Here is a 24,257-nt window from a genome sequence, read left to right as displayed (position 1 = left end):
AGGGGAAGATAGTTTATAGCCTGGCAATAGCCATATTGATTTGTGCTTTACTCGAGGGAGTTCTCCACAATATCAGTCTGGGATTGCTCTGCGTTGGTTTGCTCGGGAAAGGCAGGGCATACTGTACAACACTTCGAGCTGATTGGACGAAGCAGAATTGTTTGCACGTCTACCTAACTTGTTTCGACCAATCACGACAAAGGATGAAAATGTCATCACCGACATGCGACTGTTGTAACTAGCTGATATCATGGCATTGAGTTTATGTTGTCGGTTTTACAATGTTGATATGCGGATACAATAGACTAATTCAGCAAGAACAGAATTAATTGCAGCGTCCACGCATTCGTCCACCGGTGTCGCCATGTTTGATTATTTTTTTCCCACGGCTTTGCGTTTCTTGTTTTTGTCACACCTGCATATCCCGCCCACAAATACAATGTCACCCTGTGATTGGTCTGGACCACCAGTGGTTAACTCTTTGACTGCCAGACGTTTTCAGAAAAAGGATGCTGTGGGTGCCAGCCGATTTAAGCATTTTGACTGATCTTTCAAGGTCCACAGAAAATTTTGTGTTTGGACTATGGAAACACACATACTACCAAATGAAAGATTTGGAAAAAAAGTTTGTTTCTACCTTATTCCGTTTTTCAGTAATCAACAATAGAAAATGGTTAGTTTCACCCAAATGCTCTGTTTTGAAACAAAATATGGAGAAATCAAGCTTTTTGTGAAACAATATTATTTCATGCACTCTAGTGAATTTGACACCTTTTTTTTCCATGAATGATGCCACAAACACCTTAACAGTGCTTTACTTCTGTAAAACACTACCACCAACAATGAAAAAGTGTTTTTTGATAGCAAAATACGTTTATTTACATTCAACAGTGTAACAATTTGACAAAACAATTTGGCAAACTATTTACAATTGTGTGGATGTTTCAAATACAGTTTTTCTTTTTGTAACACTCCCCTGCGTGCAAGGAGACACAGTAGGATTTGCACAACAGATAAGTTTCACTGCGATTGCAGACGCTACACTTTTTTGCTGGCTTTTTTTCCCGGGAATAGCAAGTATATACTGCAGTGTGTGTTTGGCCATGTTGCCATCAAGTCTACTCTCAGGATCATGATACGGTGACGTTACGGTGGTGTTACGTCTGGCTTCCTCATGTCCTTCAGTTCCTACACCGGGTGGTAAGAGATGTTCTGATCCATCTTATCCGCTCCATTCATGGTGGCATCGTAGTCCATAACCAGTGTCTTCTCCGTGATCAGACTGTACCCACTCCTCCGATGAATATGCATTGGACTCGGGGCAGTCTTCGTCGTCCGATTGCACGTCCGCCTGTGCAGAAGTGCTCGGTTGTGCTCCGCGTTTTCCGGCATTAGCATCGCTAGCCGGTGAGGCTTTATGACGTGATCATAGCGTCAACGCTTCCAACTTCGGCGTCAACCTCGGAGTCACCATCATCATCATCGTCATCATCAATGTGCTCTTTAGCACTGGTTGATGCTTCTCTTCTTTGAAAAAAACGATCAAGCGTGAGCTGCTTGCCACCGGTCGCCATTTTCGCTTTCTCAGCCATTGTCCCCTCAACACTCTAGCTCCGCCTCACGTCTTCTACTACTGACGCCTACCCGATCTTGTCCAAAGAGAGTCATCGCTGCCATCTAGGGGCCAAAAATAGCCATTATACTAACTAGATCTGCTTGATACTTTCAGCACAGCTGGCCAAGGCTTTCCTCCACCTGTTTCTCCCCAAAAAATTAAAAAAACTTGGTGAACGTCTTTGGCGCTCCTCCGTAGGATTTTACTAAACGTTTTTTAACGTTTTTGGCAGTCAAAGAGTTAATATCGGTGGAAATCAATGGGAGCGGTACATTATAGATTCTCGGGAGTTTGTGAACTCACAAATACCGCGAGAATACATCTTGCGAGAGCAAGGTTAGATAGTTGGGAGGCCTTACTAAAGAGTTGGGTCTTCTGTGTTGAACAAAACAATGTTCACATAAAAGAAAAACTTTTTTTCCTCTTGATGTTTTCTTTTAAATTTATATAAATTACTTGTTTTGTCAGCCGCTGCTTGTTGCAAACAAGTTGTTTTAACAGTAAAATAATATCTTGCAAATGTATTTTGAGTCATTGCCAATCTTTACGCCATATGAACCTACAGTAAGCAAATTGAGGGGACTGTAAAAAAAAATCCTAGAGGAAACACTGAACTCAATATGTGCATGCATTAGCAAGTAAGTGCCTCAATATTAAGTATAATTAGAGATTGTAGGTTGTTAACATGCATTGCTGTTATGTACGAAAGCACAATATTGTACTTTCTTTTTTAGTATGAGCTAAATTTTTTACAGTAGCGACCTTTTTTTAATATCGCCAACCTCTCCACAATATCGTGACTATCTTATCGTGAGCTTAATATCGTGATAATATCGTATTGTGATGTTTGGTTATCGTTGAATCCCTAGGTATTACTGTATGCAATTTGCGTACGGACATGTTTGTCCGTGTGAGTGTGTTTGTTTGTTTGTCTGTTTTTGCAAATTGACATTTATGCTTGGTCATGGTAGCCAGGTTACTATGGTGCAATTTTGACAAAGTTGCCGTGCCAATGTGGGAAATATTTACCTCGCCGCTTCGTTTCACCTCGTCATTACCGATTTGGTGAACGGGGAGCGTGCACCCTGCTTTATATATCATTACATCCCTAAGGACAAAAGTAATAACATATTTTAAGTAAGAAAATCAGGGTTTACCTGCATTTTAATTGCTCGAGAACGTTTGTCTCCGTGTATGCCTATGTTGCCGACAACTCTTTTAAAGCTATAATGGTATAAAATGTGATTTAAACAGGAGTAAGTGATACATTTGTCAGTTAATGAGTTATTAAAATGTCTTCCCTGTTTCCCCCCCCAGAAAACCACAGGCTTGAGTCTTCATATCAGAATCACTTGGTCCTCAAAGTATTAGTCGTATGTATAAAATAAAATCTTGATTAGTTAACTACATGACATTGTTGCATACATTTGAAATGCTCGTTTTTTTTTTTCTTTTTAGTTCAACTTCTTAAACTGTTTTGCCTCGCTGTTTTACATTGCCTTCATTATGCAAGACCTAGTGCTGCTCAGACAGGTTGGTCCACTTTTAACACCGACACCTACAAACAAATTGACAGTTAACTTGGAAAGTATTTAAAGGGCTTCACTTTTTCAACATTTTGTTATGCTACAGTCTTACGTCAAAATGGAATACCTGTACATATTATTAGGGATGTCCCGAACACCAATCGGAAATTGGGCCCGATTACGTGGTTGCTGACAATCGGAATTGGACGTTTTGTGGTGTGCAGCGATGGTGCAGCGATGGTGCAGCGTCCAATGACTGGCAGGAATCACAATGTCATCAGGCAGATATTTGATTGTGCACGTGCATATATATATATATATATATATATATATATATATATATATGTATATATATATATATATATATATGTGTGTATATATATATATGTGTGTATATGTACTGTATATATATATGTATATATATATATGTATATATATGTATATATATATATGTATATATATATATGTATATATAGGTGAGGGTAGGAACATAGATCGACCGGTAAATCGAGAGCTTCGCCTTTCGACTCTGGCCATTGTTCACCACAAGGGACCGGTACAGGGTCTGCATCACTGCAGACGCTGCACCAATCCGCCTTTTGATCTCCCGCTCCATCCTGCCCACACTCGTGAACAAGACCCCAAAAAACTTGAACTGCTCCACTTGGAACAGGATCCTGCCGAGGTGTAGAGCTGGTCCACTGTTCCACGGCCAGGATGAAAACCACACTGCTCCTCCCGAATTTGAGATTCGACTTCCCGACGGCCCCTCCTCTCCAGTACCCCAGAATAGAACATACCAGGGAGGCTGAGGAGTGTGATCCTTCTATAGTTGGAACACACCCTTCGTTCCCTCTTCTTAAAAAGGGGGACCACCACTCTGGTCTACCAATCCAGAGGCACTGTCCCCGATGTCCACGCGATGTTGTAGAGGCATGTCAACCATGAAAGCCCCAGCATCCAGAGCCTTTAGGGACTCCACCCCTGGTTTGTCTAGCCAAATCCCGTACCCCCCCCCCCAATCCCCCACTGTCACCGTCACAGACGTAAAAACAAAACAAAAAACAAAAAAAAAATTAAATAAAATATAAATCACGCAGTTAATGTTATGTTGCATGGATAGATTTACAAGTTTGTACAAATTTATATATATTTTTTCCACAATTGAAGGTTTTTATGTGGCTCCTCTTCACGTTCACTATTTTTGCAGCTTTGAAAATATCGTCGTTCACAGGATACAAGCCTCTTCCCATCACCTCAAACGGTCCCAGTCATCGCTTTTCACTGGTCACAATCACTAACGCACAAAAAATATCCACGGTTTTTCAATAGTTTGGTAGTTATTACACAATTTCGCACTAAAACAACCTGTCAAAGTAATGACAGCCACCAGCGTTTCAAGCCGTCAATACGCGCTGTGACGTATGAAGCTTCTAATGGCATCGATCACGTGATACTTGCAAAATGATACAATCCCCAAAGCACCTTTTCGAAGCAGCGTGATTCAGGAAGTCTGAATGAAACAAGCTTCAAAGTATCGTTTTCATTTGACCATCACTACCGAAAAGTCACAATATTTGTTTTGAGGCATGGTCAACATCTTAAGGCTTTTCTGACAAATTCTGAACTAGATCCGTTGAACGGTCTAACCGTAACAAAAATTATATATTTTTTAATAAATGAAATTTCTCGTCACCACTAGGTGGCACTGTATGTACAACCAAATATAATCATATAGATGTCATCAGGCCATGACTATTAATAGATGTATATTAGCTGTTTTTGCTCGCGCCCTTATAAAGTTAGATTCACAACTTTCAGCATTTACATGATAAGACTCTACAACAACAAAATGTGGTAAAAGTTAAGCCCTGTGAATACTTCTGTTGAGCTGAGGTACTTTAAGAAATGCATCTTTGTATATAGTATACTAGTGTCACAAAAATATTTATACAAAATATTTTGATGATACAATTTTTATAATTTCTATTCATAGCCTTGATTTTTTTGTTATTGTCTGTTTTAAGAATTTGGCAACCTTGTTGATCACCAGTCAAATCATAAATCAGTTCATGGAAGCTTTTCTGCCCTATTGGCTTCAAAGGGGACGCAATAAGATGATGATAAATGAAGTCTCTTTGAATGTGCAAGTGCGACTAGAATCTGACATGAACACTTACTTGGTAAGTAAAGTTTATTTCAGCCTTTTATTAATTTTAGATCAAACTGAATATACAGATTTAACAATATTTCCCACTTTCTCACAGGGTACATTTGATGACTACCTGGAATTGTTCCTTCTTTTTGGCTATGTCAGTTTGTTCTCATCTGTTTATCCTCTGGCTGCTGTCTTTGTTGTTTTGAACAACATCACAGAGATCTACTCTGATGCTTTCAAAATGTGCAATTTGTTTAAAAGACCCTTTTCTGACCCAGCTGCAAACATAGGGATCTGGCAGGTAAATATCTTCTTCCATTTTTGGTGTCTTGTCACTAAGTAAAATCTTGCACAGGGACCAAATCTTTAGTTCGTACTTTTTCATCCATTGGTTAGAAAAATAAAATATACGTTACTTTCTTTTGTTTTGTTGAAATAAAATCTGTTTTACATTCAAGAACTTAAGCGATAATTTTAGCGCCCTTTCAATCTGTTGTGCTTCCAAATATCAACAGTGATGAGAGCAAGCCAAACTCCTTTTCATGAACAAAACTGAGCGTCCTTGCTCCTTTCTTAACTTCCACATGTTGACAATGAATTAGAGTGGAACAGAAAAGTGGATACAATAAAATAAAATAAAAATATAATTACAATATATCACACACGATTGGAATCTAAATTTAACAGTTGCGGTCATGTCTAATGTCGCACCACTACTATGCTGGTATTTTACCCACAAACACTGCCAAATGTACACATATATCACATTAACATACAAAGATAATGTCATCATTGTATCAATCATACCGCAGCAAGAAGCAACCATTAAGTCATCAAGGCTATGTTCACGCTGTAGGTCAATTCTGATTTCTTGTTCACATCTGACATGGATCATATATATTTTTTATGTAATTTGAACAGTACTATTCAGATCCCCCCCCCCCATTTTTTATCCAATTAAGGACTCTTTTTATGTGTGTGTAAGTCAGATATTTATCTGATGTGACTGTAGTATGGACACTCAAAGCCAAATATGTTCTGTGTGCGGGCATGTGAGGTGGCAGGTTTGGGTTAGTCTGCTTACTGCCTTGTGAAGAGTAACTGTTTATTTTGTATTTAACTTTAATCCCACTTAAAACATAAAGCATAAGTGGACATTTGTGGTGATAGTAAAAAAAAAAATAGCCACATATAGGAGGGATTGTGTCATTTCCTTCAAATATTTCTAACTCGGCCCATCTTGTTTCTCTACCAATCTCCTCATGCCCTCGATGGGCTTTCTGGTTGAAGGCGCTAGCATATAAACAGAGGAGTAAGTAGCGAGGACCGATCTATTCATCCATTCGTCTTCTTCCACTTAACCGTCTGTCGGAGCTGTGATATGCGTTTCCTGGTGGTCATAAAACGAAGTCCAGTCCCTGCTGGAGGGAAACTCAAAGAGTCCTTTTGTATATATATATATATATATATGTATATGTGTGTATATATATATATGTATGTATGTATATGTGTGTATATATATATGTATGTATGTATATGTGTGTATGTATGTATATATATATACACATATATATATATATATATATATATATATATATATATATATATATATGTATAGGAATGAAATGTGATAATGCTAATAAATAGTTTCCTCTATCGCAGGTTTCGCCAATTCCAGTCCTTGAGGTCTAGAATCCTGCAGGTTTTAGATGTTTCCGCCTACCAACACACCTGACACTAAAGATCAGGATCGTCATCAGGCATGCTGATTTGCTAATTATATGAATCAGATGTGCTAGTGGGCGCAAACATGTAAAACCCGCAGGATTCCGAACCTCGATCACCGGAAATTGGTGAACCCTGTTCTATCGCCTTACTCTTCCTTTGAAAATGACTGAGAAAATTCAAGTGATAATGTGTGAAAAAAAAAGTGTGGCTAAGACATAAAACACAAATTAGTACAAGTATAATGAACAATTGATTTATTGTTGCTCTCTCCCTTTGTGTTTAGCTTGCCTTTGAAGCCATGAGCGTCATTGCTATTGTGACCAATTGTACACTTATTGGCATGTCTCCACAAGCCAGAGCGTACTTCCCTGACTCCGAGATTCATCTCATGCTGTGGACAGTGGCTATTGAGGTAATATATAATTTAGGAAAAAACCTGCTTTTCACTTTGTGTGTGTGTGTGTGTATGTTTATTTTATTAAGGTCAAATTCTGCAAAGATTATTTGCCATGCTGTGACAAGAAAGTTTACTGATATTTAATCATCATGGATATTACAGCTCAAATATATTAGACTACAAAATAAAATTATGACATTTTGATGGTTCAACACAGTTTGTTGTTCCCCCCCAATGTAATATATACGGAACATATCAGCACTGTATACTACTTACAAGACACTTCAAATATCACCCTAACCCTAGTAGCTTTAAATAATTTGGTAGATGCCACGGAATTCCAACTTCCATAAGTCACACACTTAGGCTGTTGCGACATATAAATTGTGTTGCAATACTCACACTTCCACCCTTTTGCTTCTTAGGGTTAGGGTTTTAGGGTTTAGGGCAGTTTACAATTACACCCAAACTACTATTTTTAGAACAGCGCACAGCGCATAGGCATGGCCAGTTGATTTTCGGACAAGAAACACAGGCGACTGGGGACTGTATTCGTACGAGGCAAAACTTGTGAACTGACACGCTATTTCACCATAAATATACCTAACAGACTGTCGGATCTCGCTTACCTTGCCGATTGGACCCGAAAGGGTTAAAGCTCCCCTTTATCTCCACCTGCAGCAACACGGTCGAAATTAAGGAGTTGACGGGGGCTCTTCAAGCCGGCTTCGAGAAGGATTCGTTTATGTTCTCACCGCCCCAGTTTTAGAACGTCAGCCCGGTCTCGCTTCAAATAAACCCTTAATGAGTAACCTTTTCGAAATAAGGACATCATCTGAACACACTCTTTTTACAGTGATCAGTTGCGTTTGTTAAGACCTAAATAAGTTCAGAAGGTTTTTTGAAACCCCCTCGGGCTCGTTTCTTAATCCAAATTAAGATGAAGTAACTTTAAAGGTTCAGGGAAAATCAGTTACCAATGTTCAGGTATAGTTGTTCATTCGCTAAAAAGACCTAAGTGGTTGTCAAAAGTATGGCTACGATAGATATAGGGGAGAAAAAGAGAAAATGAATAACAAAACTAATATACCTTGCTGCTTCTACACCTTAGTCAAATTTGGTCTAAAAATAGTAAAGGTAGTAGTAATAATCATGTTTGCGTGTATCTATTGTTACACAAATCCACATAAGAATTTTAATAATCATATTTAAATTTAATTTAATAAATAAACAAAAACTCTCTTATTGTTTAGAAAAAAATCTAAAATATGAAGAAAGTCCTATCTGTGAAAGTTTATAAACTATCGAATTAACGTCAAAAAGAAATAAAACTCTCAATGTTACCTTTAAGTAACGATCTCAACTCTCAAAGGCTATGTTACTTTTTCAAATAAGTCAAAATATTTGTGTTTAATTTCAATTCTAGATAAAGTTCCTATTATTACTTTGTATAGTTATCTCTATAACTAACAGTAAATATGTTTAAAATCTATACCTTTGGTAGTAGAAAACAATCCGAAACGTAATCATAATTTTCTTAGATTTATTACAATTCAAAAGTATTACATTTACATTACATTTATATTACATCCATTAAAATGGATACAAATGAATAAATGATAGAATCATTCTTAAATCAAAAACAATTTCCAATATTGGTTAACAAATGAGTGAAATGGATAAAAGTGAATAAATGATAAAATGATTCTTAAATCAGAAATAATTTCCAATATCCCTCAAAACTTCTTAGTATAGTTAAATTGTGATAAAGCAAGGCGAAGCTCTATGTTCAATAAAAGTAAAAGCGAAATAACCATCAAAATTAGGAAATTATATAAATTTCACTCATTGGAATTAAAACCATGTGCTCATGTTTTTTGGATAAATAACTCAAAATTCCAGATGTAAAGAGAGTAAAACCCCACAACTCCAAAGAAAAAAGCATATAATGTTGAAGAAGAGTGATGCTTTTGGGTGAAATAAATCGGGTGCTAATCCGCTTAATCCACAGAAGTCAAATAAAACATCTAATAGGAGAAGAGTTTTTTAAATTCATTTAATGGCTTCCCTTTTCCCTCGGCTAAAGTTTTCTCTCCTATTCTGCCCAAGTCAGAATATTTTAGAAGTCTCCAATTCTTAACATAGGCTAGTCTATTTCTCTATTTCAAACTGCTAAACAGCTGCAAATAGTGACTAAATTTCCTGTGTTAAATTACCTCAAAATTTGCTGAGGCCATCTCTATAGTGCGCTCAGCGAATGGTTGTAGAAAAAGCCTCTATAATCCTCAAAATGCCTTTTTTATAGCATATATCCGAAGGTCCACCCATATATGACATTGGAGAATCACCCCATACAAGGTATCGGAAGATTCATCCAAAATGGTATTGCCTGCTTAAGGGTTACCTCCCTTCGTGGGAGTACGTAATGGCAACGTCACTTGTCGTCACCAATGCAGCCGTCAGCTGAACATACTGTCCGTGATGTTCTGTTCAGTTACAGAACGCTAACCCAGTGGATCACATCTCCTCAACATTTTACAATATTTCATTCATTTGAACAAAATAATGCAAATATACGAAACTCGTGCATTTTTTATTTATTTTTTTGTAAGTGCTTACATGTCATTACATCTGGCTTGCATGTATGACAGGTCCTACTTAGTGTCAGGCTGAATTTTACGTACAATCATGTTTCAATCATCCTAACATCTGGATTCATCACGAATAAGTACTCTATAGGTTAACTATTTTTATTTAAAATCAAGCTATTTCTTAAGTTAAGCCCTCCCTTCACCTTCTCTCTGTTTCATTGCGCACGTGCTCGTAAACTCGTGTGCTGTACTCTGCTCAGCTCCTCGCGCGTGCGAACACATCAGGGTCAGCCAGAAAGCATTCACTCATTCCAGGAGGCCAGGCGCCGCTTCTAACACCAAATAGCACACTGTATTAGTACTTAGAAAGAATCGAATGCAAAAGCTGCTGTTTTTTTTAGCCTAGTAAGCACTTAATAATTGCTGACTAAAGAATAGTGCTATAAGACTACATCAGGAGTGGCGAAATATGGCCAAATTTGGCCGTCGGTCTCAAGGCATCAAACTATTGAAGTTAACCATAAACTGAGCTTCAACCCACATTCAACATTCCATCCTTTCCCATGACATGATATTGGCACACCCTTAATCACCACAACATTGTTACATCAATTTTTGCGACAGATTTCTGATAACACCCTCGAACGTGATGATACTTTGTTTCATCAGTCCATGCGACCTGTTCATATCATGTCATACATGTTACACGACAAGACGTATTATGGTTACAACAAACCTCTGCTGCTTTGGTGTCTGCCGCTATGTGACTGGCAATGTTGTGACCAGGATCGAATGAAGGGAGTCTCCAGAGGAATGTCTCCGCTGGGTTCAAGCATGTACAATTAAACGGCAGTGATTTACGCAAAAATTTTCACCCAAGACACCTATATGTGCTCTCTACATTTCGTCAGTAGAAATTGGCCAGCAACTGAAAATCCAGAACCAATCTATTGCATGTATGTTTATCGTCTGCATTCTAAGCGTTAGCCTTGGTAGCTGCCTGCTACAGCATGCTAGCTACTATACATCATGGTGTAAATGCACCAAAAATACCTCTAGTTTACCTACGGAAGCCACTGCTGCTTAAATGTTAAAATTAATATAAAGTATCAGCACTATAGAACTCTATGCCTACAACAACATGCTAGTTGGTCAGTGTCACTAAGATGTGAGCGGTCACTGTGTCACTACGCCACTCAAACAAAAGTAAATAGACAGAAGTAACAGCCCAAAGGTAGGCTTAAAATCTTCAAATGAAAATCGTGACTTTAATGTGTTTCGTTTTTGTGAAAATTAGTGACCAACACGATATTAGCAGTCATATAGACCGCACCGGAGTGGCAGCAACAATTATACAATAAATCTTACCTTTCTACGAAAATTGCTTTCTTTCCGCCCACTTTGAGGTCTCCGCATTTCAACCACCGTTTAAGCTGTTCCACAGTCTGTCGATTGAACCATGTTGAAATTTTACGCCTCAGACGTCGTTCTCTTTCAAAATGATGTATACGCGTGCCCTACTCTGTTATTTTGTCTGACTCATGCATATTAATGAGGAAAACGATTGAGATCAATGGCAATCAACCCAATTGCGCGTTCCCGTTGATGGGTGTGAGCGTGTAGGTTGTCTCAGTACGCCGAAGCACTCTGAGACGTACTCGGAGAACTGAGACTCCCTACACACTCGTACCCATGAACGGGAACACGCAATTGAGGGGCACAAGGGTGGAAGTACGACTATTGGGACACAGTCTATCATGTCGCAACAATAACTGAAAACAGCGTAAATGTGTGGCTTACGGAAGTCGGAAGTCTCGCCTCCTCCGTGGCATATACCCCATAGGAAAATGCTTATTATGTGAAATTAAACTTGTGCTAAAATGGGGCCTAAGTGGGAATCAAACTAAGACCTTCCACATAACAGTCATTTGTTTTAACGAATGTACTATTGTGGATATTGAAGGGTCTGTGACATTGTACGTAATTATATTGAGTAATGCTTTATTATTATTATTATTATTATGTTAAATGACATTCAAAAAAAGGGATATTTAAGCTGCTAAATGCAGATAATTGAATCTTGAATTGCTGCCACCTGTGGCCCAAAAAAATTAAACTGCACACTCCCTTCTTCAAATACACAATGCGCACATAACTTCACATTCGCAGACAGAGTGCGGTAAATTCAAATCCTAACTATTGGTGAAAACTATTGGTGAAAGGCTTGCAGGAGTTCCCATTGTGAACAGGTGTTAATCTACTAATTAAAACATTTTCAGTCATAAAATGGTCAATTAAAAGAGGCTATTGTTAAGATATTTTGGGTTAAATTGTTACATATGTGTTGGGCCATTTATGCATGTGGCAAATTGCAGGGTCCACGCCGCTGTCGCTTCAATGCACCATAGACACTCAGGTGGATAGCAGATGTTTCTTTTAATGTAGCAACACTGCAACACAGTGTGACAAAGAGGTGGTGGTGATTATAGGGAAGGGGTATCGAAAACCGGTTCTTGTTGAGGACCGGCTCCCAGTGTTTCAATTACTTGGCATCGTTTGCTGTTTTCGCCAACGATTCCTTTATCGGTTCTGTGTGGGACGATGACGTCACCACGCGCGCAAGTTGCGCAACTTTTCCGTGTGCGCCGGGTAGCAAACATGGCGCCAAGCTCGAAAGTTTGTTGACATCTTCCAAGAAAAGCTAACTACAGGCCAACTTGCAATGTTTGCAAATTGGATATTTCATCTAAGGGAGGAAACACTACCACTATACAAGAGCATTTGAACACACAGCATGTGATGACTGTCTGTCGTGTTTGTGAGCGCTCCGAAGTCCCGGTGGGATCAACGCAGCAGCAACGCCCGCCAGCAATGCAAGTGTTCTCTCTTATCAACGCTCTAGGTACGGGTAGTAATATATTAGCGGCAGTTTGCCTTTATGTGAAACGTGCCGTTAGTAACTGCTAATGTTAAAGCCCGTATCTCACGAAATGACTGTCTGTCGTGTTTGTGAGCGCTCCGAAGTCCCGGTGGGATCAACGCAGCAGCAACGCCCGCCAGCAATGCAAGCGTTCTCTCGTATCAACGCTCTAGGTACGGGTAGTAATATATTAGCGGCAGTTTGCCTTTATGTGAAACGTGCCGTTAGTAACTGCTAATGTTAAAACCCGTATCTCACTAAACGGCGCCAGCTTGCGAGGGTAAACGCCACGGCCCGCGAGTGTTGTGTTGTTTTTTTCATCAGGGTTCATTCAAGGTTCCAAACGTGCAAAGATGTACAGAATGAACCGTGACTTAAAAGCAACACTCGTTACTTCCACATGACCACACTGACTCTGCTCACGGGAGTCACACACCAGTCTACTGACTGTGTCTGTTTTGACTGAGACAGGGAGGAGTGGTGCAAAAAATGTAGTCTTTTTTTCTTTTCTTTTTTTCTGGGGACCCCATGGCACCCCACTTAGTCCTCAAATGTGGACCTTAAAACGTCACTGTTGGGTTTGTAAGTCCATGTTACTTTTCTCTTGTTTACAGATACAACTAAGACATAAAAAAGTGGATGCTAATCTATGTTTATTCATCTTTTTTCCAAAAAAGATTCGATAAGAGAATTGATTGAAGAATCGAATCGTTAAGCAGAATCAAAAACGGAATCAAAATCGTAAAAATCGTATCAATTCCCATCCCTAGTGGTGAATCAACCAGTCTCGGACAAATATGGAATCATGCTAAGAATCCTCGTAGCTCTGCTCTACATTGAAAAAATATATCTATTCTCAAAAAAAAAAAATATTAAAAAGTCCATATTCTTAACAAAGTGATCATATGATGTCAAGAAAAACGCCATGACAAATAAAACACAGCAATAAGAGAAATATTTACCTGCAACATAGTGTGTCAAAGAGGCAGTGGTGAATCACCCAGTCTCAGACAAATATGGAATCTGCAGCAAACGATCGAATGTTACTTCATCATAAAAACTGTTTCAGTCGACAAATGCCACTTCAACGTCAACAGAGAGAGCTATGTGGGCTCATAACAATCAAATAGAACTAGGTGAGCAGACCACACAGTATCATAAGAAACACAAATTGAAATAATACAGTATAATCATTAATTTATCCGGACTACCACGAGCTGTGACTTACCACACTCAGAATCCTCGCGCTGACCGCATGCTACGAAGGCCTACAAGTATCACACTGCGTGCCGTTGTCATTTCCGTCCAGGGCCGGACTGGGGCTCATTTTCAGATCAACCCACTTCAGTTCACATTTTAATGAACATACACAATTTTACAGTTTGTGTATCAATGTAAAATAGATAAGCATTCCCTTCAACGAAATTCATATTGCATTTGATCAAAAATGTAAATTACAATTGAATGCTCTTACAAAAGCGCAGTCTTTGTTTATTTGAACAATTATGTCAACATAAAATGGGGGAAAAAAAGGACAAAAAGAAACCAATAAGCAAATGTACATTAGATGGGATGACATTTTACACTTCACAAGACACACTTACCAAATGAAGCTAAATCAACAAGATTAAGGCAGCTAACACTGTACTTCCTGTTAGTACTCTTATTTTGCAACGTGTTCCCACCACTTCAGGTGTAGACTACTGAGCTGACTGACGCCAACTTGAAGAGAGACCGGTAATCGGAGTCTTTCTCATCATGCTTTGTTGCTGTTACGAGTAACACTTGTGATTGTGTTTTGCCTCTTTTATGTGTTATTTTTGTACAGACAAGGTTTAATATCGCTATATTGTTTATTGTTTCTATTCGTGGATGAAAGTTTTGCTACTTTTGATATTAAATTATTGTAACTTGGTAACACCCTTAGTAGGCAGGCAGTCAGTGCTATATATAATATAATGTAATGGCCTGTAAGAGTGATTGGAGTTGCAGTTGATTTACTATGAGGCAGTCAACATAAGATAACTTGAATACTCTTACGGGCTGATTTCAAAACTGTGTTGGCTACTACCTGCGAGGCCCGAAATATAGTCTTGTCCATCCAGATGGCCCAACTTCTGCCATAATTAAAATAACTATTATGTGAAATGTAAGTTGTGTTCCAAGCAGGATCGAAACCTGACTTTTCACATGCCAGTCATTTGCTTTAACCACTGCAGTATTGTGAATATGGAAGGGCTGTGACGTATGTAATTGTATTGAGTAATCGAGTGTAATACAGAAAGCTGAAAATATGGATTCATATTGAAAAAAAAATCATGTCAAATTACATTTAATGAAATGGATGTTAAGTTGTTGTATAATGACTTTTCTGGAATTGAAAAAAAAAAGTGTTCCAAGCGGGTTTTGAACCCACGCATCGTCATGCCTGGGCTGGCAGGCAGATGTTTTACCAGTGAGCTGAGTGACTTGTTTACAATTATGGCTAATGGCGTATTCCTATTGAAAAGTGTCATCTGATGCTGAAAGCTAACGTGCATCCAATCATTTCAGTGAAATTATATTGCGTATATAAAGGAGTGTCGAGGTCAATACATATAAGCGTAAAGGAGTGTCGAGGTCAATAAACAAAGTCAATCGTCATTGTTAGCATCGTGAAGTCCCTTCACCGAAGCAAACCATCAAAATGGTGATGGTGGGGAGTCTTTATCCCGTACCGAAACACACCACCATCCCTTGAGGGGGAAGGTAGAGGGGGGTCTTTGTCGTACACGGAGTTCTGTACACTACATCATGTCATGTGGTGGGAATTATCCTTTTTACCACAACACATCACGTGGCAGGGATCCATTGTTCTGCAACACAACACGTGGTGGGAATCCTTTTCACCACAACACGCCACGTGGTGGGGAGTCTTCTTGTTTCTGTAAAAGAACCAACAGTCTTCTGACATCCCTATGCAGGATGGTTGAGGGGCAGGGTTCTCAAACCTGGTTTATCTTTACCTGTTCATCAGATGAATGAAAACATTGACATGTTTTAACTCGTACATCATGTACTACTCCATGTGTGTCAGAACATACTTTCACAACTCGGCCAAGTTTAAACATGCAGAAGCATGCCATTTTTGGCGGATGTATGGGCCGGGTTCAGCAAGCTGACTCCATCGCTTCCAGAATTTGTCAACCTCAATCTGAACTGCCCTCAGACACACAACAGGATAGGAGGCGTATTTAAACCCTCGGTCTTGCCAAGCAGAAGCGTGTTTAGCGCGATGTCTTCTACAGCTTTGTCCTGTACTTGTTCTGGCACCGATTGGGCTCTCGTTAGATAAATTGGCAGTCAAATAGAGGAGCGTCTGGAATTCCAGAGTTGTGAGATTGCCTCCCTCGCCAACACTGCTCACTGCTCTTTTGAGTACACGGACAGATACTTCGGCTGCCCCATTTTAAAAGGGAGAGTCCGCCGGGTGAATCTCCCATGACCAGTCAGTGCCCGCAACTGCCGCCTTCTTTAGAATCAAGTCCCTGTCAATGTTCTTCAAGAAAGTTCTTGTAACATCAGACTAGCACCCACAAAGTGTGTCCCCTGATTATACCAGAGCTTCCTTGGGACCCCTGAGGGCTGTAAACCGTAGGTAGGCATTCATGAACCCTTCTGTTGATAAGTCCTCCACAACTAAATTCTCACAGTTATCAGATTATTCTATTAACTGGACAAAATCAATACTTCTACCTATTACAGAAAATTAATGGAACCCTGCAAGCCAGGACCCACACTACTCATTTCCTATAGGTAATTTAAAATACTTAGGCATAAAAATCTCACCTAAATTAACAGATTTAATTCATTTAAACTTTTTCTCCACTTCTGGATAACATTCATAGTGACTTGGAACGCTGGAATAATCTTCCTATTTCTTTAATAGGATGAATAGCCACCATTAAAATGAAAGTTTTACCTAAAATAAACTATTTTTTCTCAATGATTCCATTTAAAACTACGGCTAACTGGTTCCAGTTGTTGGACTCAGCCGTTACAAAATTTTACTGGAATAAAAAAAAAGCAAAGATTAGTCTATCTACTCTTCAGAAAAGTAAATCCAAAGGTGGTCTAGAGGCACCAAATTTTATGTACTACTATATAGCCAACCAGCTACAATATATCGTTCTATGGGCACAACCCAACAGAGATACTAACTGTTGGCTGGTACTAGAACAGAAGGATTGTAATAATCTCAGACTTCTAGATTTACTCTTTATTACAACATCAATTAAGCGACATAATTGTTTTAAAAACCCAATGATTTCTGCCACCCTGACTGCTTGGTGGAAGGCATTAGAAATTACAAAAGCCCAAGTGGAGCCCTGTGGGCTTTCTTCCCTATGGCATAACCCTGACTTTCGAATTAACAACCAATCGTTTTATTTAGGTGTGTGGGAGCAGAAAGCAATTACACATCACCACCATCTCTTCTCAGATAATATGTTTATATCATATACATCCTTGCTCCAAAAATACAAAATAACAAACGGAAATTTTTTACATTATCTGCAAGTTAAAAATATGATAAAGAGACAAATTCCAACACTTCAGGGTACGCTCCAACCGCCTGTTTTAGCTAAAGATATTACCAAGCTTTCTCCGACAACAACAAAAAAACTTTCAAAAATATATAAGTTACTTTCATATATGGATAAAATGTCTTTACCCATCTTAAAATGGGAGACAGACTTGTCTATAGCTCCGGAATCTGACTTTTGGATTCAAGTTTGTGAAAATGCATTTAAAATGACAAAACACACAAATTTACAACTTATCCAATATAAAATTATCCATAGAACATACATTACTCAATATATGATGAAGAAAATGGGACTCTCCGACTCCGACATTTGTCTCCAGTGTTTACAAAACACTACAGACACTTATTTTCATGCTTTATGGTTATGCACTCCGGTTATGTATTTCTGGACTAAAGTCTTAGAAAAACTTTCCGCTATCTTGGACTGTAGGATACCTTTATCTCCAAACTTGTGTTTGCTAGGTGACCTAACAACAACTGACATACCTGTCAACCTCTGCCGATAACTGCCCTTATAAATGCTTATGATTCCCCTTACAAACCCCAAAAAAACCTTACAAACACCGTACGACGCATGTTTACTCGCGGTAACCAGACAGTGTAATAGAAATAACAAAGGTAATTTGCATACAAAGTCTTTTATTCAATTTAAAAAGTTTACAATGCAATAAACTGTGCCTTCAGTGCTTCCTATTGTAAGCCAATGTGCATGATTTAGCAGACTTTATCTGCTCTAATGAGGGTCTCACTTGTGAGCAACAGTTGTCACAGTTCAATTTCATCTGTAATAAAGAAGTAAGAGTGTCTGTTCCCATTGTCTTTCTGTACTCTGTATGAATTTTCCTCACATGGCTGAAAACCCGCTCGCTATCAGCATTACTGTGAGGAAGGCTGAGTAAAATTAGATACATCTTTCTCATCAGTGGAAAGCGATCCAGCCCCAAACCAGTTTTCATTTTGAACACATGAGGCCAAAATGTCTCTGGACGAATTGGTTGTCCATCCTGACTTTTCTGAGGGAGAAGATCATCAGCTATTAGTTGATAGTCTTCCCATTCATCTTTTAATTGTTCCTGATCAAAGTCTGGTGTAAACCTGTTTGCAAGCTTAACAATACTTGTGTAATCCAAAATCTCTCTCTTTCTTGGGTCCAACACCACCAAGTCACTCAGTATTGTTAATGGGACATGTGAATTGTTTTTTTTCACATTCTCCACGTGTCCGGCAGTTTTAAAGTGGCTCTTCAGATCGTAAAATCCACTCGCAGCAACTTTCACGTCTTTATTGCAAGGGACACAGAATGAGAATTGAGTGCCTCTTAACGATGCTTTAATCCAGCCAGCATATTCACCTTGAAGTAACTCCCATTCTTTCTGGTGTCGACCCGATCCTTGAGTTCTTCGTTTCTTACTAGGTGGCTCCTCCATGCTTGCTTCCACGATATTTACTCTATGTATATCTACGCATGCGCATGTCAGCGCATTTTTTTTCCCCGTACAAAAGTCGGTGTACGGCGTACATGATTTGAAATGGTAAAAAAACGTATAAAATACGTATAAAACGTACAAGTTGACAGGTATGAACTGACCTACCACATAAACAATTTCAATCTACACTTGTAGCCCTTACTATCGCAAAAAAAACAATTCTTGTTAATTGGAAAAATAAACAAACTCTGAATATCGACCAATGGTCTAACCTCCTCATAAATCACATTTTAATGGAAAAAATATCAGCCTCAAATAAAAAACAAATATCAAAATTCATAGAAATATGGTCTACGTGTATAGAATATTTTAACCTAATTCTGGTTATTTAATTCTGCCTGTTAGCGAGAGCCACCACATCGTGATAACTTACATTGATGTCTCTGTATTTGGCAGTTTGTAACTAATGGTTGTGTTTTTATAGTCAGGAACTCAGTTGCTGCCAACAGGATCGAGCAGATTCACCTCCAATGGGCACTAAGGGCTAATATTCGGATTCACTGCATGCCAGGGGACTAACTCTACAGGTGCTGTCCCCCTCTGGCTGGGCGTGGGCGGGTCTGCCCCTCTTTTGGCTGCTGGGTGGCGGCTGTGTCTTGGTCGTTCCCTGGGTCTCGTGGGGGGTGCTGTGTTGCGGGGCTCTCCCTGGCGTTCGGGGCGGCCTGGCGACGCGGTTCGGGGCCTGTGGGCTGCCGGGGTGCCCCGTGGTTCCCTCTCCCCTCCCCCTTCCTCCCCCTTGCTTCCTCTCCCTCTCCGCCTCTCCCCGCCCGTCCTCCGCCTCCCTGTTCCTTCTCCCTCGTCGCCCTTCCTCCTCCTCTCCCCCTCTCTCTGCGGCCCTGCCGCTGCCTCCTGCCCTTCCTGTCGTCTCCTTCCCCCGTCCCCTCCCCTGTCCGCCCTCCTCCCCCTCCCCTGGGCCAGGGGTTCCATCCGTGGCCCGAGCATGTTATGAATATTACTGTTTTTAATTACTTTCTGCCATGTGTTTAATATAAAACTTATTCATGGGTTTTTTAACTCTAAATTCTGCAATGGCAACCAGGAGAGGGAATTCAACATTCAGATTAAACTCTATTTTTTACATATGGCTTTATAATTTGGATTAGACCAATATAGTAGGGGGACTAACTGCTTTTAAGAAATATTTCCTTAAGCACGGCCATTTTCCTTCCTTAGTTGTAGAACACTATATCTAACGCGCGGCCTTTTCCCTTCCCATATAAATCGAGAAATCAGTTCATTCTTTTAAATAGTTATCATCTGAAGATGTAGAGGAAAAATATTCATTTTTATTGTGTTTACTCTTGAGCTTAATTTGAAGAATGGAATAAGATTCCATCTGTGAATGTATTTTTTTTATGATTAAACATAATGGTTCAAAGTTGGCACTTGATAATTTAGTTAGGTCTTTTGTTAATACTATCCCAAAGTATTTTAAGGACTTCGCTTCCCACTTTAGTGCATACCTTGCTCTCAGCCACTCAGGCACGGAGTTTTGTGTAGTAATTTGTGTTTTCGATATGTTGAGTTTTTATCCCGAAAGCCTCCAATAGTCTAAAAGGTCATCAGACCAGTGAATGATTTTTCAGGCTCTTCTAAGTAAAACAAAAAGTATGTCATCAGCGAACAGCGCCACCCTCTGTTCCAAACTTGCAATTGTAATACCTTTGATATGGTTACTTTGCCTTATCAGTTGGCCAGGGCTCAATAAATAAAACAAACAAAAGGGGACACAGAGGACAGGAGACTAATTTGGAGGTTGTGGTTTCGTATCCCACCTCTGACTGTACATTGCAAATAAATCCATGGCCATTATGCTAAGTAATATACATGTATACCAACTATATCAGGACATGCATAATAATTTCACTGAAATTATTAAAATCTATGTGTCCCATTCAGCTTTACATGACAATTTTCAATACGTTATAATCCCTGATTTTCAAAAAGTCAAGTTAGCTCACAGGTACAACAGCTTTCTGTTCACAATGGGAACATGTCATTGTGCATTGTGTATTTGAAGAAGGGAGTGCTCAGTATAATTTCTTTTTTTTGTTGCCACATGTGGCAGTAGCAATTCAAAATAAAATGTTCTGCATTCAGCAGTCTAAACATCCATTTTCAATGTAATTTAACAATATTGTTATAATAAAGCATTCCACATGCATTAAAATGTTAGCTTTTCCAGAAATTGCATATTGTCTAGTGTTAGATATATTGTAAAATATAGTTTTTTCACTTACAATTTGTGATAGTTAGTTGTCTTGTGACCACAAAATTGTAACGCGTTACGGGAGTCAGTAACTTTAAATAATGATATTAATCATAATAATAATATAAAAATATATTGAGTAACTAGTTATGTTACGCGGTTACTACCGAAATGTAATATATTACTGTAAAAGGTTTATGAATGGCTGTAGTTTCAATATGTTGTGCATCTTGGGTGAAATATATTTGACATTGTTCTGATCACGCATGTCCTGAGGAGAGTATGCACAAATTCAACTGTAAAAATATTGATGAATCACAGAATTGTATCAAACGGTTATATGCTCGATTTAAGCACAGATTTCTGATCAACTGTTGAAAGGGGACTGAATCTCCTCTTTCATCAATTACCACTGCAAACTCAAAGTGTACGTAGCAATGGAAAAAAATATTTGTTGGTTTGTATTTTTGTTAAATTTTTTGAGGTATGTTTTCTGTAAGTGCTTTGTAACAGCCGTGGCTGTTTGAAAGCACTATATAAATAAAGATGACTTGACAAATGTATGCTCATGCAATGTTAGTGAAAGAGGCCCACATTATATTTCTATAATTATTTTGTCATACAGTATTAACCCCTTGTTCTGAGCATGGTTTTAAGAAAAGTTATGTGCATATAAAATCAAAACACATATCTTATGTTGAATTGGAATTTCAGCATGGATTTCTGGCTTTCAAGTTTATCCTGGCCTTCCTGGTTCCTGATGTCCCCAAACATATACAGATCAAACTGGCTCGTCTGGAATTTGAATCAATGGAGGCTCTCAAAAAAAAGGTAATACTACAACTCTTTTCTACCTTTCAGTCAGGATTATATGGTGCTAAATTAAAGTTATTTTAGTTTAGTTTTTTTTTTTCGTGGTTAATTTTGGGGGCTAATGGTAAGTTTCTGCAATGCAAAAATAGACGGGAGTCTCAAGTTTTCTTTTACTCCAACTTGCACAAAAGAAAAAATACAACTGCGTCATTAGTCGGGTTTCCATCCACCCATTTTTATTTGAATTTTCAAGAAATGCGAAAATAAAACTGAATGGAAACGCTAGAAATTCGAAAAAAGGCCCAAAATTTGCAAAAAAAAGTTTTTACGGTTAGAGGGGGTGGATTTTGAAGCGTACTGAAAAAAAGGAAAATTTGAATTTTAACTATGGAAACAGGTTTGGCGAGTAAACACTGCCAAGACACGTTGCAAGTTTTGACCGGATATTACATCACACTTATGTTTGTAGTCAAAAAGCAATTGTGGGCGATAGAGTAAGGTCTGTTTGGGGGGGACGATGGAAACAGGAATATTTTTGGAATTAATTAAATAAGCGAATATTAATATAATTGTAGATAGGAAAACAGCAAAGAAACACTACGGTTTATCGATAATTACAAAAGCAAACCCATACGACATCGCATGGCGCAGTCGCTTCCTGTTTTTCTTCTTCTTTTAAATTACTGGTCAACTTTTACTCGCTTACATAACGGTGGCGTTTGTGAAGCATCGGCAATGTTTACTTGCTTTGTCAATTGCAGTGTGTGTTGCTCAATGCAGTGAGGGTTTTCTGATTGTGTTCGGTTGCTTTACTTATCTTTTTTTTAGTGGTAGTCGTACTTGTGGAGTCCTAAAGTCACGTAAGTCCTCCATATTGTCCGTGATGGAACAGTGCTTTTCACGGCGACCGTTTTCCGGCACACATTACGATGTTATTTTGGTCTTGTCAACCCCAAAAGATTTCCAGGCTAGGGACGTGGACTTAAGTCTTGCTAAGTTTATTAGTCACTAAAACGAGACTTTGATTCAATGTTTTCACTTGTAAACACTTCTCTCGTCTTACTCATGGCTGGTGCCACCGAGTCACGTGACTGAATCCTGCCTGCTGATTTGCAGAATGAAGACTTATCACTTCCTCTTCCGTCTGCACGCTGATTCGCCAAATGAGAACTTTCATCACTTCCTCCTACTTTGCATCCAATCAATTGAGCCCGCCCACCCCCCATTTAGAGATAGTATTAAAACTCGATCATTTCAAATTGGACATCGTGATAGCCAAGTTGACCATATCAATGACGATGATTATCGCCCACCCCTATTTTTCATGCAATGCATTTTCTTTATTTTCATGACTATTTACATTGTTGATTCTCACAGAAGGCATCAAAACTAAAAATGAACAAATGTGGAGTTATGTACTTAAAATTTTTTGAAATGACTGAAAACCTGTTTTAGATTCTAGTTTCTTCAAAATTGCCGCCCTTTGCTCTGATTACTGCTTTGCTTTGCTTTGCTCTTGGCATTCTCACCTCTGGGAACTCCTTCAATACTGTTGGAAAACCACTTCAGGTGACTACTCTTGAAGCTCATCTAGGGAATGCCAAGAGCAAAAAAATCATCAGAGCAAAGAGTGACTCTTTTGAAGAAAATAAAATATAAACCATGTTTTCAATTGTTTAACCTTTTTTAAGTGCATAACTTCACGTGTTAAGTCAAGTTTATTTATATAGCCCTTAATCACACAAGAGTCTCAAAGGGCTTCACATGCCCACAGTTGACAAATATTAAAAACTAAGGGGTGTAAATTGCCTATTACCTTGCGTTTCGATCTGTATCACGATTCATAGGTCACGATTCGATTTTATACCGATTAATCCCGATACGAATCTATAAGTCAATTATTGCAATGTTCTTTTTTTTTTTTTTTTGCTCAAATTTAGAAAATACTAATCGGTTAACTTGGTCATGTACACTGTAAAAATTGTATGAAAATGTACTTCAGGCTTATAACTGTGAGCCACTGTATTTAACAGGTTGCAATCTGTTTCATGTTCAAATTTGCTTAATGCTTTAAGTGTGAACCCTAACTCTAATTAAAACATTTTGTTGAATATTTCCATGAAAAATGTATCTTTAAAAATCGATTAGGCTGCATATTGAATCGATACGAGAATTGTTCGCTGTAATATCGCGATGTATTGCCAAATACATTTTTCAACACCCCTATT

At 38.7% G+C, this 24,257-nt stretch overlaps 1 protein-coding gene and 1 long non-coding RNA gene across 6 annotated transcripts in view; one reads left to right on the top strand and one right to left on the bottom strand.

Annotated features, from left to right (window-relative positions):
* The window catches only part of ano10a (anoctamin 10a), an 84,368-nt gene that overhangs the window by 47,869 nt on the left and 12,242 nt on the right, over window positions 1-24,257 (top strand). For 4 of the 5 annotated variants that reach the window (XM_077575205.1, XM_077575203.1, XM_077575204.1 and 1 more), the window contains 6 exons: window positions 2,933-2,988; window positions 3,074-3,148; window positions 5,169-5,324; window positions 5,409-5,600; window positions 7,311-7,439; window positions 21,931-22,047. In XM_077575205.1, the coding sequence (XP_077431331.1) occupies window positions 2,933-2,988; window positions 3,074-3,148; window positions 5,169-5,324; window positions 5,409-5,600; window positions 7,311-7,439; window positions 21,931-22,047 (725 nt within the window). The remainder of the gene's footprint in view (window positions 1-2,932; window positions 2,989-3,073; window positions 3,149-5,168; window positions 5,325-5,408; window positions 5,601-7,310; window positions 7,440-21,930; window positions 22,048-24,257) is intronic. The other variant, XM_077575202.1, reaches the window with a different exon arrangement.
* On the bottom strand, window positions 18,143-19,709 carry LOC144057527 (uncharacterized). Its single transcript, XR_013295278.1, has 2 exons — window positions 18,872-19,709; window positions 18,143-18,799 (listed from the first exon to the last, which is right to left on the bottom strand). It is a non-coding gene; the product is annotated as an uncharacterized LOC144057527 (long non-coding RNA).

Source organism: Vanacampus margaritifer, chromosome 9 (genome assembly GCF_051991255.1).
Source record: "Vanacampus margaritifer isolate UIUO_Vmar chromosome 9, RoL_Vmar_1.0, whole genome shotgun sequence".
NCBI classification, from domain to species: domain Eukaryota; kingdom Metazoa; phylum Chordata; class Actinopteri; order Syngnathiformes; family Syngnathidae; genus Vanacampus; species Vanacampus margaritifer.
This window is presented reverse-complemented; position numbering and strand designations above follow the sequence as displayed.